Here is a 17583-nt window from a genome sequence, read left to right on the forward strand (position 1 = left end):
ATTGGCTTTCTGCTAAAGCTCCAGATGGTCTTTATCACCACTTTTGTAGGCAACCAGTAAACATCTGTGATGTCTTTTTTTATGACCTGCTCAAATGTTATCTTTATAGTGACATCAGAATAGACCTATAGAGATATCAGTATGAACCTATAAAAATCCAGAAGCTGCACCAGCTTCAGATGTCTAATGACTGATTACTAGATCACTCTTTTTAAAGACCAAGAGAATTACCTGGACACAGAGATTTCAGTGGCTACAGAAGATTCAGAGCTCTTTGAAACAGAAGAACTCCTACAGGAGGAGCTGGAGCGAAATGCAGAAGATGACATTGAGGACATGGAACAAAAACCACCTCTAAGGTAGGAACAAGCTATTTAACAGTAGATGTTGTCATTGACAGATGCACTGTTAATATTTATTATGCATGGATCCTGAAAAGTTAAAGATTCAGATTTTGCCTTTTATTTGTGTTTTACAGTTTACTGGCATGAAAAGTATTTAGAAACTCAACTTGCAAAGAATAATAAATAGCTCACACCTATGAATTATCTTGGAAAGGGATACTGAACTGCTACCACCATCACCACATCACATTTTGCTGTCTCATTAAAAATGGCTGTAAAGTGCTCAGTATATGGCATATATCTGATGAGCTTCAAGAAAATAGTGAATTGTTTTTGCATTGTGTGTACTAAACACATTTCACACATTTTGACATATTTCCAGCCCGACAGAGAGCAGTAATATACCTTTGATGAGAGTGGTACAGTCCATTAAACATACCAAGCGAGCTGGGTCCAAGACTATCAAAGAGGGGTGGATGGTTCATTTTACAGACAAGGATAAGACGGTAAAGAAAAATACAACTGTATTTTTGGAAGTCAAGACTTGTGTTTCAGATCCAACACAATCTTAGAATAATTTTGAATGATTTGTTTATAATTTTGAGACTCATGTTTGTATTTGCATAGAATAAGTCCTTGTTTATCAAGAAGAGTCCTTGCTCAGGTTTTGTCCAAGTACATTTCTGTTTTGGTGATATGTATTTGTAGGCATCTACTATCTCCTTAGCTATAGATGGGTAATCACAAAATGTTTGTTTTTCAGAGGCGAAGGCATCTATGGCGTTTGGATGCCAAATCAGTGACTCTCTTTGTGGATGAAAAATCAAGTAGATATTACAAGGTGAATCTTCTGACCATTTTTTTTTTGTTGCTGTTGATGGATGGTAGTGATGATAAGATCTTGTAGCTAAATCTCACTGTATCCTTACTTTTACAATGTCTGCTATTTAACTTGCCAAATTTCATTTGATACATATATTCATACATTGCAGTGTTGTATTGTGTTTGGCATAGTTGACCCTTAGAGTGAAAGCCCATGTCAGCAATCGGTATATTTTGCAATAGGAGTTGCCTATGTTTTGACACAGGAAATACTTCTGTGTAGCATTAATTCCATTGAACAGTCAAGCTATGCTGAGGAACCGACCTGCCCAGCTGTTTTATTGTGATGTTGTGCTCATTGTTGCAGGAGATTCCTCTCAATAGTATTAGTTCAATTGAACCAGCTAAGCTTCAGCATGGGCCAGACTATTCTTGGGCTCCTCACGTGTTTGAGATTCACACAACTGGAGGGCTGACTTATTGTGTTGGAGAGGACCTGACCTATGGCCATCAAGACTCTAACATAGTGACATCACCAGAAAGTGGGAGTGGCCTGGAGCAAGCCAGACACTGGGAGCAAGCTCTCCGACAGGCACTGATGCCTGTCACTCCACAGTCCAGTAACGCAGTAGATGAAGGTATGGAATAAAGTCTTTTGTCTTTTATCTATTCAGCCTGAATGTTTTTAAATTACTTTCAACTAACCAGTGCAAGAAAGTGTGGATTGATTTTTTTTTTAACAGTAAATTAGGTCATATTAAATTTGTTTAGAATATTTCGATTTTTCAGATCAGAGTGCACCTATTAAAGAAATAATATATATCATTAAACTGGAGGTAAATTGGTATAATATGCCTGTATATCATGGAAAAGCAACCAGCCCTATAAACACATCACATATGGAGAAGGAACAGCATGCCTGAGATGAGATCTGAACCCAGGACAGCCAATCTTCACAATATTGATGACAGGCACCAAATTTTGCACCACCAAACCAACCCTCATTAAACTGGCATGTTGTTTATGCATATGCATAATATATCAGTATACTGTTGCTTAATGGTTGACTGTCTTAAATTATAAATTATTCTATAGCTGGCTTGTTGCTAAAATTCCTGGTTGTCTACATCAGGTTTTTTTGTGCTGTTTTCTTTCCTTTAGCAAATTCCTCACAAGATGAAGAATCACAGGCAGACAAACAGGTGAGTTAACATTTTTGTTAACATTTTAAATTTTTTCTTGGGTAGCTGGTTGTTAACATATGTTAAGATTATCATTATAGTTAACAGCATTCATAAAATATTGATTTTTCTTTTTATCATCAGGTGGACATAAGTCAGTTGTATCAAATATTTCCTGAAGATGTTCTTGGCTCTGGACAATTTGGTATTGTCTATGGAGGTAACTCTACAAACATTCTGATAGTATGTTTAAGCAGAATCATTGTCAGAAATAAAGTCAGAGACAGGAAGAAGTGTCCTACAAGATTTGCCATCACTTCAACGCATTCTTTTTTGTCGTTCCATTGTTTTTATTGCTTGATCATAAGGAGTGCTTCCTTCTGTCAAAGGTAATGAGTTTACTTGTTGGCTGTTCAGATTATTCTTGTGTAAAATCTTAATTTTGATCACCCATTTCTTCAAACAGTTTTAGTGCATATTAAGTGAAACAGACATATTGGTATGACTGCAACAAGCTTGAGTATCATTTGTAAAAATGACTTTTCTTGCCAGGTCGCCATCGCAGAACTAATCGTGAGGTAGCAATAAAGGTGATTGACAAACTACGCTTCCCAACGAAACAAGAGGCACAGCTGAAGACGGAGGTTGCTATTTTGCAGGTGATAACTCTTACATTATATGCTAAAAACTATGGCCATGTTTCTTATATAATTCTGTGAGAGATGATGAAAATAGGTCACTAAGGAGGATGTTATTATTGAGAACAATAATGAAGGAAAATCTTGTCATCTTTCTCAAAATATGGGATGGTACTTCATATTGAAAAGGTTTATGCACTCAAATCAGCTCCACATCTTCATTTTTTTTTTAAAGTGTAAAAGAATAGAGTATCTTGAATCTAAATCTGTAACAATATTGCAAATAGAAGTATGTGCCTTGTAGCTATTTAATCTTCTCATTCTGGGGTCATCTCCTTGTCTTTTCACATCTAGATGACACTGTCATTAAAACACACAATGTAGCATCTAAGTAACCTTTCAGTTTTATTTATAAATCACCATAGAAAATGAAAAGAAGGCATGTACTTTTTATCTTCCAGTCTTTTTTAAGTATATCAAACTTTACTGTGGTTGTACTAGTTGTAGAAGCACCGAAAAGATTGTTAGCTAATTGTTGTCTTATGCAGACTTTGAGGAAAAGAAATATGGTTGCAGGTATCTTTTTTGCTTTTATTTCTTTTGTCTATTTACGATCACAAAATGCATTTAAAAAGTACTGTGTTCGTACATATGTTCATGTTCCAGAACCTTCATCACCCAGGTGTTGTAAATTTGGAACAAATGTTTGAAACACCTGAACGGGTGAGTCATGAAAAGGTGGTGGTATGATTTTGTAGTTAATAGTGGTCAGAAACATGACGCTTACTTGATCAGTAAAGTCAAGTGGGGGAAGTGGTTTGAGTGCTGGTATCCCAACTGAGATTATTCTGGTTCAATATCTAATTAGCGCCAGTCGACCCAGCTGGTGGGAATGGATACCTGACTCCATAGAGGGTTGGGGAGGGTAAGACAGTGAGGCAAAGGAGATAGGCACCACCCTCACGTGAAGCTGACTGTGAGAAAAGTGAGGTCTCTAACATCTCATCCCCCATTGACCTGAAAAGATTAGAGGATGACCTTAAAGCCATGGGATTGAAAACACTGTTGTTGTTTGTTTTTTTGTTTGTTTTGGTTTTTTTGGGGGGTGGGGTTTTGCTGCTTTGTAGTTGCATAATAGGAACTGAGTGTGTCAAAGCTTTAAGAAAGGATGCTATTTTTTTCCTCGTGTCAGTGAAATTAGTAACAGGTTTTTGACTGTTGTTTACAGATATTTGTAGTGATGGAGAAACTGAAGGGAGACATGTTAGAAATGATCTTGTCAAGTCCCAAGGGACGCCTCAGTGAACGGGTCACTCGTTACTTAATCTACCAGGTCAGTTTGATTATATGTAGAAGAAGATATTCATAATATTTTCCCATGCCATTTGGTTTTCATTATTTGGATAGTTATTGACTGAGAATATGTCTGCAGGTCTTCCTGCATTCATTTACTTTTATTTTGGTATTCAATTATTTATGCAGGCTTGTGTTAATGAATTAATAAGAAAGCGGAAGTGTGTGTTCCATAGTTTGGATATAAATTATTAATTAATGGCTTCTCTATGAGTTACTTCTGACAGTTTCACATTTAAGCACATATTTGATGTGAAAATTTTACAGGTGACATGCTTGTCTATTGTAGATCCTGATTGCATTGCGCCACTTGCATTCCAAAAGCATCGTCCACTGTGACCTAAAGCCAGAGAATGTCCTTCTCTCCTCTGAGACAGCCTTCCCTCAGGTGACATCTAGGAATATAAGTCTTTCCTTATATTTTCATCATGTGCTTGTGTAGCACAGTGTTAATAGTAAAGTAAGCAAACAATAGTTATTATTTCTGAAAAAGTGAAGACTGAAAAGTCTAAGATAGGGAACTACCATATTTTGGCGTTCCTCATAATAGTGATGCTGGTGGTGATCTTCACTCTCTTCCTTGTCTGCAGGTGAAACTTTGTGATTTTGGATTTGCAAGGATCATTGGTGAAAAATCATTCAGAAGATCTGTGGTGGGCACCCCAGCGTATCTTGGTAAGTAACCACCTTGGGCAGTCTGACACCATAAACAGACTCTAGAATAGGACTAGAAATACAAAGTAAAGAATTAATTTTTGTGTGCAGAGAGTTAGATCATTAGTCTTGAGCTTGGGATAAATGTCATTCTTTTCTGTGCAATTATTTTTTTGTATGTTTTGACAGCTCCTGAGGTGTTAAAGCGAAAGGGCTACAACCGATCACTTGACATGTGGTCAGTGGGCGTGGTGGTATATGTTAGTCTCAGTGGTACCTTTCCCTTTAATGAAGATGAAGAGATTAGTGATCAGATCCAAAATGCTTCCTTCATGTACCCACCTAACCCTTGGAAAGAGATTTCTCAAGAAGGTGGGTACTATTAATCAAGCAAGCAGTAACTGAAATTTATCAAGGTGAAGTTTTAGGAAATAAATGTTAATCGAATCTGTGTTTTATTGTGAAGTGTGTCAATAACAAAAATAAAAGAATGCCTTTTGCATTATTGGCTAGTTTATATAAATGGTAATTCTGAGAATATTTAATGATGTGGACTGCAGTGTGCGCTGTGTTATGGGGTAATTTTAGTTACAAAATAAGTAAAATCCACTTATTTGGGGTGCTTACAGCAATTGACCTGATCACAAACCTTCTGCAAGTCAAACTACGTAAACGGTTTACTGTTGACAAGTGCCTGCTTCATGTGTTTCTGCAGGTACGTGGCTGGGACATTTCTCACTCATAACTTTCATTTGCTGCTTTTGGAGATTTTAAACATCCAGAAAATGATGGTGGCTCGTTAAAATTGTTTCAGTGTCGGTTTTCTATAAAGTCTATTACACTTTATCTGTTTCACACTTTATAAAACTTTATTTGTTCAATAAATAATGATGTAAAATAGTATCATACATTCCTTCAGATATCTTTGTTATAACTTAGATAATGACCACACTGTGTCATCTAGCTTGGAGAGAATGAGCACAAAGATTTTTTTGTTCTCCTCTTGGGTTCTTTCACTTGTCTTATGTGTGGGAAAATCAGATAGATTGCAGACAAAATTCGAAAAAATCCTAGGTGGAAGATATTTTAAAGAATGTTTTTTAGTTTGATGACTGGTATATCAGGTACAGAAAGAAGAGCGAACACTTATTTCAATGTTCATGATGCTGCTACCAGGACTACCAGACTTGGTGTGACCTTCGTATGCTGGAGTCTCAGGTGGGAATACGTTACCTAACACATGAATCTGATGACGAACGCTGGGAAAAACATCGGCGGGACCACAATCTGAAGACATGGCAGGAGCTGGGTCAGAAAGGTGTGAATGAAAAATATTCCTTCAGCAAGTTCCGTGAGAAGCAGGCAGCAACTGCTCATGCGTGATGCCACGCTTCTGTCACCATGTCGTGACATCATGCTTCTTGTTTGTTTGTGACACCAGACTACAAATGTAAAGCAGGCTGTGGTGCATCATGAAACATCTTAGCCCATAACTACAGGTCAATTTAATTATGGGAGTTTGTAAACTGGGAACTATGTTTGATAAGATAAACATACTACTAATATTAGTTGTGTTTAATCTGGGTATCAGTTTGGAACAAAAATGAAAATCCTTTATGAAAAATAATGTTTTTGGTTAAGTTTTTTAATATAAATATTTCAGGTAATATAAAATTTAATCGATGATAAAGTCCTTTCAGTAAACTTAAAATTGATAAATAAAAGTAAATGTGATGAAAAGTCTACATACTCTAGACTATATAGGTATAGAATGTCTCTCCCTTGTAGAACCTTGAGATATATGGGCCAAGATGATTCTGAAGCTTTATTCTTTTGATGGGGCTTGAGTGAAGACCATTGTTTGTGGCATACTTTACTGGAACTGTCTTTCCTGTGGCCAGTATATTTCACTAAGCATGGTTCTCAACTATTCACCATGCAGCACCAAAAAGAAGGTGTAAGATTGTGTGTTGTCATTGTCTTGTTCTTTGTGATTTGTTAATTAAATTTAGTTAATAGTGCCATGTAACTGTGAAATGTGAAAGGAAAGAGAATATATTGTGGGAAAAGAATCTGGACAACATAAAACATTTTGTTGGATGATGTTGCAAGGCCAGCACTTGTTTCTCCATGGGACAGCAGTTCAGATTTTTTCCTTATGAAAGAGTTGAATGTGTAAATAAAATATTTGTTAAAACCCATACAGTAGTCAAACAACTTTGGAACTCAATACTATATGCAGCTTATGTAAATATTTGATTGCTTGCAAGTGCTTTAAGAGACTCAACCCTTCCCAGTGAACCCCACTTGTAGATGACATTCCCGTTTGAGCAGCTCATGCTGTGCTTGCTACCTGCTGATGTATGTATGTTTATCTGTGTATGTATGTGTGTATATATATATATGTTCACTGTGCTGTTTTAGTCATTTTATGTATGCTTCATTTACTATTGATCATCTTTGATGACAGTAGTGAAGAAAGTGTTAAGACAGGGTAGTTTTTACTACTTTAAAGCTTTTTATATCGATGTTGTTTTTGATGTCTTATGCAATAGAGGGTTCCCGGCATGAAATTTTAACTGTCTTGATCACAAAGAGGTTTTCATGGGTTTGTACAAAGTGTGATATATGTACCCATCAGTTGTGTTGTTTACAGTTGTTCTCACCAAGGTGCCAACAAAAAAAAATTGTCAGTCTGTGAAGGCTGCCAAAATATTAGGAGCTGGGATTTTTAATCAGCTGGGAGCCCTCTGTGCAACAACCTGACCATTTACTTGATTGTCATTGTTTTAATCAAAGTAGATCCTGCTTCATTTAGAGGAAGAATTTTGTATGAATGGTTGACAGTGGCATTTCTTTCAAGGGGCAGCTCTTATATTATCTAGTTTCAAAGGGAGAGGCTTCAGGTTTTACTTGTAGACTCCCAATACTCAGATATGGACTACCCCTAGGGAAACAATCAGAAGAGTTGACACTAAGAGTGCAAGGATTTTGCTGGCTGTGTGTGTGTGTGTCCAGGAGAAAGAGAGACAAATTCATAGGAGATTACGGCTTAGTTGCATGTGCATTTTCTCACATTTTCGCTCAACGTGACTGGGTTCTTGGCAGCATACAAGTGACACCAGGCAAAACATTAAAAAGTACTGTGCCTTGATAATCACCAATGGAATCTTGTTTTACCCAATGCTGTATGTTTTCTATTAATTCCATCACGTCATATTCTTTAAAGGCTTATAACAGCTAGATTCAAATTGTACATATAAATCTTTGTTGTGGTTCTATCATTGTAAAGCTATTTTGTGCAGCACCTCAATGTTGTGCTCGGGCACATTTTTCTTTTTTTTACTTTTAAATATTCATTTACACTTTTTGTAAATGTTTTGATGCTGGTCCATAGCAGGTGTGCATTTCACACATTGGGTCCCAAGATCCATGCTTTGTTCTACTTTATTGGACATGTGGTTCAAAGCATTCTGTTTCCAAAGATGTCTTATAAATCTTCCACAGTAGCTGCATGTTTTTTTTAAAAGCACTTCCTATTTTATTATATCCTAACATATTTTACAATAGACTGTTGATCCTGATTGACAGTTTATAAATTATCTGAAAGGAGACACCAATGGATACTATATATATATTTTTTTTTTTTGAGTGAGGAGAGTCATTTAAAGTTTGTACCATATGATACGTTTTGTAGTTCAGATCTGGTCACTTCTGTGCTCTCATTATTTCTCTCTGGATAAGTCATCATCTCTCATCATAGTTTTTATTTGTAGCAATATTGCTCCAGTGCATCCTGAGTATTTAATTTTAACCAAAGGTACTGAATGTCCACATGCTCTTTGAAGCACAAAACTGAATATGAGAGAATTTGTTTGTAGATTCAGTCTTCTTTTCATGTGACGTCTTCACATGTCGGCTTGAAAAGATCTGAAATTTTGCAACCTGTACATATAGCATGTTGCTGCACAATGTTTCTGGTGAGAAAGCAAGAGGACTTTTGCCACCTCAGGAGCTAGATGCCTGTTACTTTAAACTTTTGTATTGCCTGTATACTAGAAATACTGGGAGTGTATGTTGATGCCTGGTGTTGAGAAGTGAGAGCATTTTACCTCTGACATTTGACTCTAACTGCCAAGTAAGGTCAACGTTTTCTGACAAATCCTTTATAGTGGGAGCAGTAGATAGCATCATGTAAAGGAAAAGGTGAAAGGGATGTTATTCAAGTACAAGAGTCAGAACCATAAAATTTATATCTGGGCCTGGCCTAACCCAGTGCCATTCTTTTGTGTTCATCGTGAACTTGTTTTGTGTTCTAGATACTGTATGTTGTGCCATCCATGATATCCACCCACGTACCATTTGGCAAAAGTTGTAGAACACTTGCACATTTTCATGAAGCTGTTCACTGTTTCTCATCATCATTTGTATTTGCAGTTCTTTATAGCTGACTTTTATCATTAGTTTGTTTCTTATGTCAGGGCAGATTCAGTTTATTTGTTGTCTTTAACATGTCTTTAGCGCGTGCACACTCACAGAGCTGTTACAAGACATCATTACTACAACTGTTAGAACATACAATATTGCAACTACTGTTACTACTGCTTCACACTACTGTTACTATGTATACAATACATTGTTATTACTACTACTGACAGCACACTACATTGCTACTATTGCATCACTGTTATGACAGTATTATTACTATACATTTATTACATCTCAGAAACTACTGCAACATGTACTACAGTCGGACCTCGATAAGTCGAACTCAAAGGGACACGAAAAAAAAATTGACTTACGGAGTTTTCGAGTTACGGAAAATGGCGGAATAGGCGCAGGTATTTGGCCGGGAACTAACAATTAATTCGATATAAGGAGGTTTTCGACTTAGGGAAGGTCGACTTATCGAGGTCTGACTGTATAACAAAACACTACTACTACTATGATACTGTTTTTCACTACTGTTACAACTTTTACTGTTATTACTGCTTACACAACAACACAAACACCATTACTATTGTGCATTATTGTATCTGTTGTTGCAACACTATTATTACTACTATTAAATATTACTACTACACATGCTATTCCAACACCTTTATTCTACTATTGCGACAATCACACTATTAAAACCCATACTAATACAATCAGTATGACTAGTTTTATCGCTACAGCAACACTATCATGACTGCTGTTACAATGCATGGGGTGCATGCACACTACTACCATTACAATACTTCATATTCCAACACATGCTATTACAATTAGTCCTGTTACTGTTCTTATTATTACAATATACTATCATCACTATTCATACACACACATATATCAGCTTATAATCATATGTGATTATGAAATGGTACTTTATTTATAGTCTGCTTCACACAGCAAGAAAAATATAACCATGAAGTAATAAACTATACTTTTTCAAAGCTTTTGAATAAATCTTGTGTTGAAGCAAAAATAAAAGTTATTGAGAAGATGAGTCTTTTATGAACACTAGACAAAATTATATACACAACTTCTATTCTCCCCTAACATTGAAATGAAAAATCATGAAACACAGCACTGTTAATTTTTTCATTATTGGTAGACTTGAGTAGTAGTTGACAGATTTGCCCCCATATACTTAACACATGGACTGGATATCCAGCATGATGGTCACTGAGGATACACAGATACTCAGACAACATAAGAGTTTCAGTTTGAATCAATGGCAAAAGTTTCTCAACTAATTGTGTAACAGTATTCTTGGACTCTTGTTGTTTTGGTTTCTGAAAAAGGACATAGTTTCATCAAAGAAAGGATATTAAATTCAAGGAGGCGTTCCTGAATAAGTAAAAACTCTCCATTCTTTGCCTTTAACAATTATTTTTCTTTTATAGCTATAAAGGGTAAGCTATTCTGTTTTATTATTTCCTTTACTAGTCATAATTTAATGATTCTCTTTTTTTTTATTTTATGGCTAATGATACATTACACAGTCTGCTCTTAGTGGAGCATTTTCTTTACAGCATTAGATATAGGTTAACTTTTTAGTACATATAAGCTTGTGTGTGTGCGCACAAAGTGCACATTTGCACATGTGGGCATGCACTTCTTTACCCATTTAATCTCATTGTCCATTTATATCAGTCTGATAAAGTACAACAATCTGCACAAATCATGGATCATATGGTACCTCAGTGAAAAATCTTTTTCACTGCATGATATTCTTGGATAACCGAAAGTTTTTAATTTTTTCCATCATGGTTTTGCATTTATATATGTCAGTTTGTATAGAGTTTATTTGCCTTTATTTACTATATGTAAAATATCAAAAACTGATGGCACTCTAAAATGTGTCACTTTGTTTACACAATTTTAATCTGACCAATTTCACAGAGTTGAAGCCCCCTTAATGCTTTCATTTCAACTGTGCTACAGTTGTAACATTTCAACTGTAGCTACAATGGCAACAAATGATTTTGTGAAGTCATAGTCCTTGGCAGCTCATATTTAGAACAAATGAGCGCTTTTTAAATTTCTGCATAGTTCTCTGCACTGGTAATAAGTGTTAACACACTAGAGCTGAGCAACTTCTTCAGCATTTGCAGAGCTGCCAAATATTTCATCAGTACCTTCCCTATTTTATATATACTAGGGCAACATAAAGCCAGTCACATAGCCAGTGATCTGATAACTGTTTTCTTAGTTATTCTACCAAGTGTACTGTGAGACTGTTGTCTGCTTTTAATCATTCATTAATGGCTGATATTCTTAATTATATATTTTAAGATCACCTACTATGAATACCATCAGTGTTAAGTGAATTGTTTTATTTAGCCAAATGCATTAAGTAAACTGTATTTTCAGAACATTAAAATTAAACATAAATTTAAGTAAATCTGTAATACAGACCAGACTAATTATAATAGGTGGGGCTGTTGCCAGAAAGCTTAAATTTGTACTGCATGTTAAAGTGCCACTGGCTGTGGGTATGAGAATCCAGAAATGTCTAACTCAAAATTACTTTGCCATTGTACTTAAGAAAAAATGCTGAGTGTATCTGTATCAGTGGGTGTCGATGACTGTGTGTGTGCGCGCGCACAAGCACTTGCATTCCTAAACATCTTAAAGGTAAGATTGCTTAGAATTAGGTGTGACAGGATACCATTCTGGCCATAAAATATTTATGTTAACTCTTAGTATGCATGGTTAGTATAGCCCCTTATTTTGCTGGAAATAAGCTAGTATGAGTGCTTCAGGCTATGTGCTTCTTACATTGTTCATACTATAGTAAACTGTTTCATTTTCTCCCCTCTGCCACTTATCACTGAATAAACTTGCTGTAAACTTGCAGTTCTGTTGTTATTTCTTGGTTATCCTGTGTACATTGTTTTTGCTGCTGCCTTGCTTGCTTTGTGTGCTTTTTATGTTAAATGTTAACAGCTTACCATCCATTTGGCCTCCGTCTTCCTCTTCCCTGCCATTGTGCTAGAAAGAATTATGTGAACATTTTTTTTTATGTGAAAGGGATGAACAAGGTTTTGAGGCAGAGGCTTCAGATGAAGACAATGAGAAGTGACAGCAATTTCATTTCTCTTTTTTTTTAAATGCATTTTCAGGGCTGTTTGTTAAAATCTCATTCTTCAACAGATTTGGCATAGAAGTTCGTGGTCTATGACTTTGATTAACAGTACACATTCTCACAAGACATATTACAGCATGCCGACTAATTAACTGTCTAAATTAACTTCCTGTAAATTGAAATACATTATTTAATTTTTGGATTTTATTCAACATACAGTCTAGTAAAATTGCACACACTTGAGTCTGCAGTCTGATTGCCACATTCCTTGCAAAGTCTTTGCCACAGTGCCTGTTAAAGTCCATGCAGGAAGGTTTTAATTTTACAGAGTGGCATTGAAGGTTGTGCTTCACATTTGGGGTACGTGTTATTTCTTGGTTATTCTGTTATTCTGTATAAAGGTAATGGGTGCAAATGATGTGTGAGTCAAACAAACAAAAGGGAAAACTGGACTAATTACTCTTTATGCTTCCTAAAGGAAGACTAACTCCATTCAGCAAGCTTTACAACTGCAAAAATCAAGGTAGAAGAATGGATGCAGAAAGATTATCAGATAGGCAAAGAAGAAATATAGAAAAGTCATAATTAAGAAAAACTATCGAGAGAAACCATCGATGTGAATGGTTGATATAAAACAGCTAAAAGACTTCTAAACTGTTATCATTTCAGCTGACTTTTCCATGACCAGCCTACTGCCTATATCCGCTTAATGATGTTCTGTATGCCATGTGCAAATGTCTCTGACATAAATGTGTTGTTTTTTTGCACAAATTAATGCCAACGCAAAACAAAATCAATAATAATTAAATAGTTGATATCTTTTGCTCACTGTATCATTTTTTCTGCATAAGAACAAAATTTCTACAAAACTTTTAAGCCTTTATTCAAAAGGGATTTTAAAATTTCTCACCCATGAACCATTAGTTGCTGCAATGACTGCTAACTGCATGCTGCATGTCACGGGCTGTGTGTGTCAACTTTGTGCAGGTGATCCCTGAGTGTCCATGTGTCAAGTGCCAGCACTGGTGTCCCTGCTTCCTGCCTTGATGATGTCCTTGACACATGTCACCCCCTACTGACCTTCAAGGGCACAAGTCAGAAGATCTCATTTGCCATTTCAGGCCCTTGCCCAGCTCAAATGAGGAAACTGTGATGTTGGTGTGAAAATATGTTGGCAACCATTACATCTTGTACAGTCTTGATATTCCCCCTCCACCCAAGCTCATTCATCTATGTTTCTTTTAACCCAGTTTTTGTTCACTGACTAGATCAGGCCACTAAATAAGTCTTTAGAAAACCCAGATGAAAATTCACTGACATTATGTAACCTTTGCCCACTACTACCTTATCTACCTGTCCTTTATGTTTTTCTTGTGATATTGTTGACTGCAGAATTGAGCAGTCCTTTGCAAGCTTTAGCAGTATTTTTTTTTTCCAGAGCAATCACCTCACGGGTCAGAGAGCTCGTGGCTCTGCTGATAGACATTAGAGATAAAACGCCTAAGTATCAATCACAGTATACACCTGAATCCATTTCTTGCCATGAGACCCACATGCAGTTTACTTTCAGAAAATAATCACTACTCGCAAGTACTAAATGCTACGCTTCTTCCTATTCTCTTAACCTTGAGAACCTTGACTTCCTGTGTTCACTAGACATGATAGGACACCAAGAATATAAACTCTATTCCATGCCCTTCCTTGCACACTTTCTTCTCCTTTTACCAACATACCGGTGTAAGCAACTACATTTCCAAAGGCCCTTTATTTTTTTCATATTGCATTCACATGTGTTAGTACAGGTAAAGAAAAAGACTCTGAAATGAACACCCTCACCTCCTTTTATATTTTGCATGATTTCTATTGTCGCAAAACATGGCTGGAAGATTTACACCACACAATGAAAACTCTTAATTTCATACTGTTAACTGAAAAATAATATGCTAAGCAAAAGTTTCTGTGCACTTAATATGTGTCGCTTGTAAACATACATGTAACTATGCATGAATGCATACGTGCTTGAACGTTAAACTTCAAAAATAGAGATTGTGGATACATGCATGTAATCCAAAAAGTTCATGTCTTCAGATTCTAGAAAGAGAACAGAAGAGGATAGACCTAAAATGTCTTTAAAATGTACAGAAAATCTCTAACAGCACATAACTTTTCAATAGTAAACAGTCCTACTCTAGTGCAGGCGACAATACTTCTCAATAACCCTTGCCATACTACAACAGTGATTATTAATTGTTGGTATTTTTATTGTTTTTTAGCTGTTACAATCAATTTTATGTTGCGCCAGCTTTTTCGCTGCTAGTGTATTTTGTTGTGCTCATCCTTCTATGCCTGGTTTGCTCGATTTTGTCTAAGTCTGGCCTGCCTGATTATACACTCACTATTCTCCTTAAAGACCCTCATCACCTTCACTAGTCTTTTGAATGTTATTTGTCCAAGCACGTTTTGTCAATGTTGTGTTTTGAAAAATCTTGGCTGTGTGAAGATCTTACCTAGGAAAAGGAACCAAGTGTGTGAATTCCGGGAGGCACTTCAAAACAGCAATTCACGGATGTATGCAACGACAACATTCCCACTCACACACACGCTTAAATATCTAAAGAACCATGAGAACGCACTTGTAAAGTTAATCTCAACAGAATTGCCACTGCCTTCTCTGTGTTGTCAATGTGGTTTGTTTAGACATCCAAGTAGGCTTGTTTATGTTCACGCAGTTTCATTTCATGCCTGTGACTTATTAAGATGCATAACAGGAAATCTGATGTGCCAGTCAGCCTCCAGACCATTTTCTTACATGAAAGTTTAGAATCTCACATCCTAATTATCTGACTATAATTCATTAGTACTTGTATCAGTATTTCAATGTATACCTTTTGATGTTATTGTTTTCTTATAAATTAAAAAAAATAATGGGAATTCAAACACATTATTTAATAGTTATTGAATTGCCATATTTAAATTCTACTCCATATTCTTATTATAAATATTGCATCACTTTTCTACCTTTTATATAATGTACACATAAAGCAAAACCTCTTCATTTTAATTGTTTCACTACTCTCAAAACATTTGAAACCGAATGTTCGGCATTTCATCCACACTTGGAGCATATTTGATTTTTTTTTTTTTAAATACCAAATATATATAAAATAAATTTTAAATGAGCATCTTTCACCTTGGATACAAAGTTTTACTTTGTACAGTTTTTCCAACATAACTTATAATAACAAATAGAAGCTGCATGTGTAATATTTTGATAGCACCAGTGCAATTGCAAGGGGTTTTTTTTTTTTTTTTTTTATAGACAGTCTAATCTCACCTGTAAGTGTCAACCAATTGTTTTCCTAACAAAAACTGAGAGTTTATTCCAGCTTTAGGTACAAACTGCAGTAAACTGTTGCGGTAGTAGCATCATTTCAAATTTTTTACAGCAGTGTTCTCAAGTTTCCTCGTTGTATTTGGCTTCCAGGTTTCAGTCAAACAATATTTGTAACCTTAATTTTACTTCACAACCCCTGGGGATTTCACATCAAAACTATTCGTTTTATTAGTTCACTATAGAGAATAGGTTTAAAATTACAAAGATGGCTTTCATTTATGAACTACAGATTTATACTTTGTGTGGATGTCTTTTGAAGAGTAACTGTTTAATAACTCTTTTGCTGTCGTCAGAATGTTCACCAATGTTATAGTAATGAATACATGGTGCAAGTTGTTCCCCCAATTGATACCATACACTAATGAAACTGTTCCTCATATGTGTTGCTCAAAGCATGGCTGAAATCATCTGCTTTTAACTATAGTCATTCTCTACATCATGTTTTGTAGCAGCCAGCTACAGCAGGACTGATTAATTAAATATGATCATCAGATCAGTTCAGGACAAGAATAAAGGATAGTGATGAAATCAGAAATTTAGCTCTAGCATGCTGTACTACTATTAACATAAGTAACCCTGAAGGGCAAGATACATATTTGAATGTGTCCAGTTAAAGCCCCTGAACATGTAAACCCTCTTGACCTGCAATAACAGTTACTGCCATTACATCTCAGCAATCATCAAAGTAGCGTAATCCCCCACCCTCACCCCGCATCTGATAAACATGTACACACACATACACCGAGAGAGAGAGAGAGAGAGGTAAACAAAATTACAGTTATCTTTAATGGTACAGCACAATGAGATTTTAAGAACAATCTTCTTCTAAAATATAGTTTACATTATTAAGTGCTTTTGATCTCAACAAAACAAAATTATTTCAGATAAATTTTGTCTAGACATGAATGTATGATACATTATGCAGGGGAAAAATAACCAGTTTTGAATTAGTAAACACTAGATTAGGCATAGCATTAGTAAACTTTGTTCCGTTCGAGCTATGTTATTTAACATGTCAAACATTTGCATTGTCACTCTTTCTGACCTTACAAAAGTTTTTGGTCAAACTGGGTTTTATTTACCCAGATTTTTCTTCTTTCTTACTGCAATTTGTGCAAAGGCAACAAGCTGCATTTAAAGCATGCCTACATTGTTCAACAAAATTTACCCACTGAATAAATCTGCATTTTTTTTTTTAATCAACCAACTTAAAACTTATTTAGAGATGTGCTTCTTGCCCATTAATTAATGGTGCATGTGTTGATGGCATACTTGAGCTGTAAAAAGGGAAGAAAGTTGTTAAAACAAAACATCTGTGACATATTCTTTATAAAGGTGCACAAAGAGAATACAGGAGAAGGTGATAGTAGCATGATTTAAATTTTTCAAAATAATGAGCTGGCACTCAGCATCATGCACAAATGTGCCTGGTCTCTTTAAACAAAATATATAATTTCTCTACAGTTCTATAGCTGAAAGACATCAACAGATAGCAAAGCTCTAGTTTTCAATTATTTCTTGTCAAAATAGCCAGTGGGGCAAATCTAACATTTACTGATGCCATCAATGCTTTCTTAGATGTGATGATATGTATTGATCAATACAAAGTTAGTCTTTGGTTTTT

General features: G+C 35.7%; 1 protein-coding gene across 5 annotated transcripts in view; it reads left to right on the plus strand.

The window, feature by feature from the left end:
- LOC112571335 (serine/threonine-protein kinase D1-like) overlaps positions 1-16716 on the plus strand; it is a 53466-nt gene extending 36750 nt beyond the window's left edge. For 3 of the 5 annotated variants that reach the window (XM_025250260.1, XM_025250259.1, XM_025250262.1), the window contains exons 8-21: positions 218-359; positions 727-850; positions 1108-1185; positions 1534-1804; positions 2328-2368; positions 2492-2567; positions 2900-3006; positions 3652-3708; positions 4214-4318; positions 4628-4726; positions 4929-5013; positions 5182-5364; positions 5622-5707; positions 6169-12336. In XM_025250260.1, the coding sequence (XP_025106045.1) occupies positions 218-359; positions 727-850; positions 1108-1185; positions 1534-1804; positions 2328-2368; positions 2492-2567; positions 2900-3006; positions 3652-3708; positions 4214-4318; positions 4628-4726; positions 4929-5013; positions 5182-5364; positions 5622-5707; positions 6169-6375 (1661 nt within the window). In that variant the 3' untranslated portion in view covers positions 6376-12336. Of the gene's footprint in view, positions 1-217; positions 360-726; positions 851-1107; positions 1186-1533; positions 1805-2327; positions 2369-2491; positions 2568-2899; positions 3007-3651; positions 3709-4213; positions 4319-4627; positions 4727-4928; positions 5014-5181; positions 5365-5621; positions 5708-6116; positions 12337-13552 lie in introns of those variants that run through there. The other 2 variants (XM_025250263.1, XM_025250264.1) reach the window with 2 other exon arrangements.
- Positions 16717-17583: the final 867 nt, after the last annotated feature.

Source organism: Pomacea canaliculata, linkage group LG8 (genome assembly GCF_003073045.1).
Source record: "Pomacea canaliculata isolate SZHN2017 linkage group LG8, ASM307304v1, whole genome shotgun sequence".
NCBI classification, from domain to species: domain Eukaryota; kingdom Metazoa; phylum Mollusca; class Gastropoda; order Architaenioglossa; family Ampullariidae; genus Pomacea; species Pomacea canaliculata.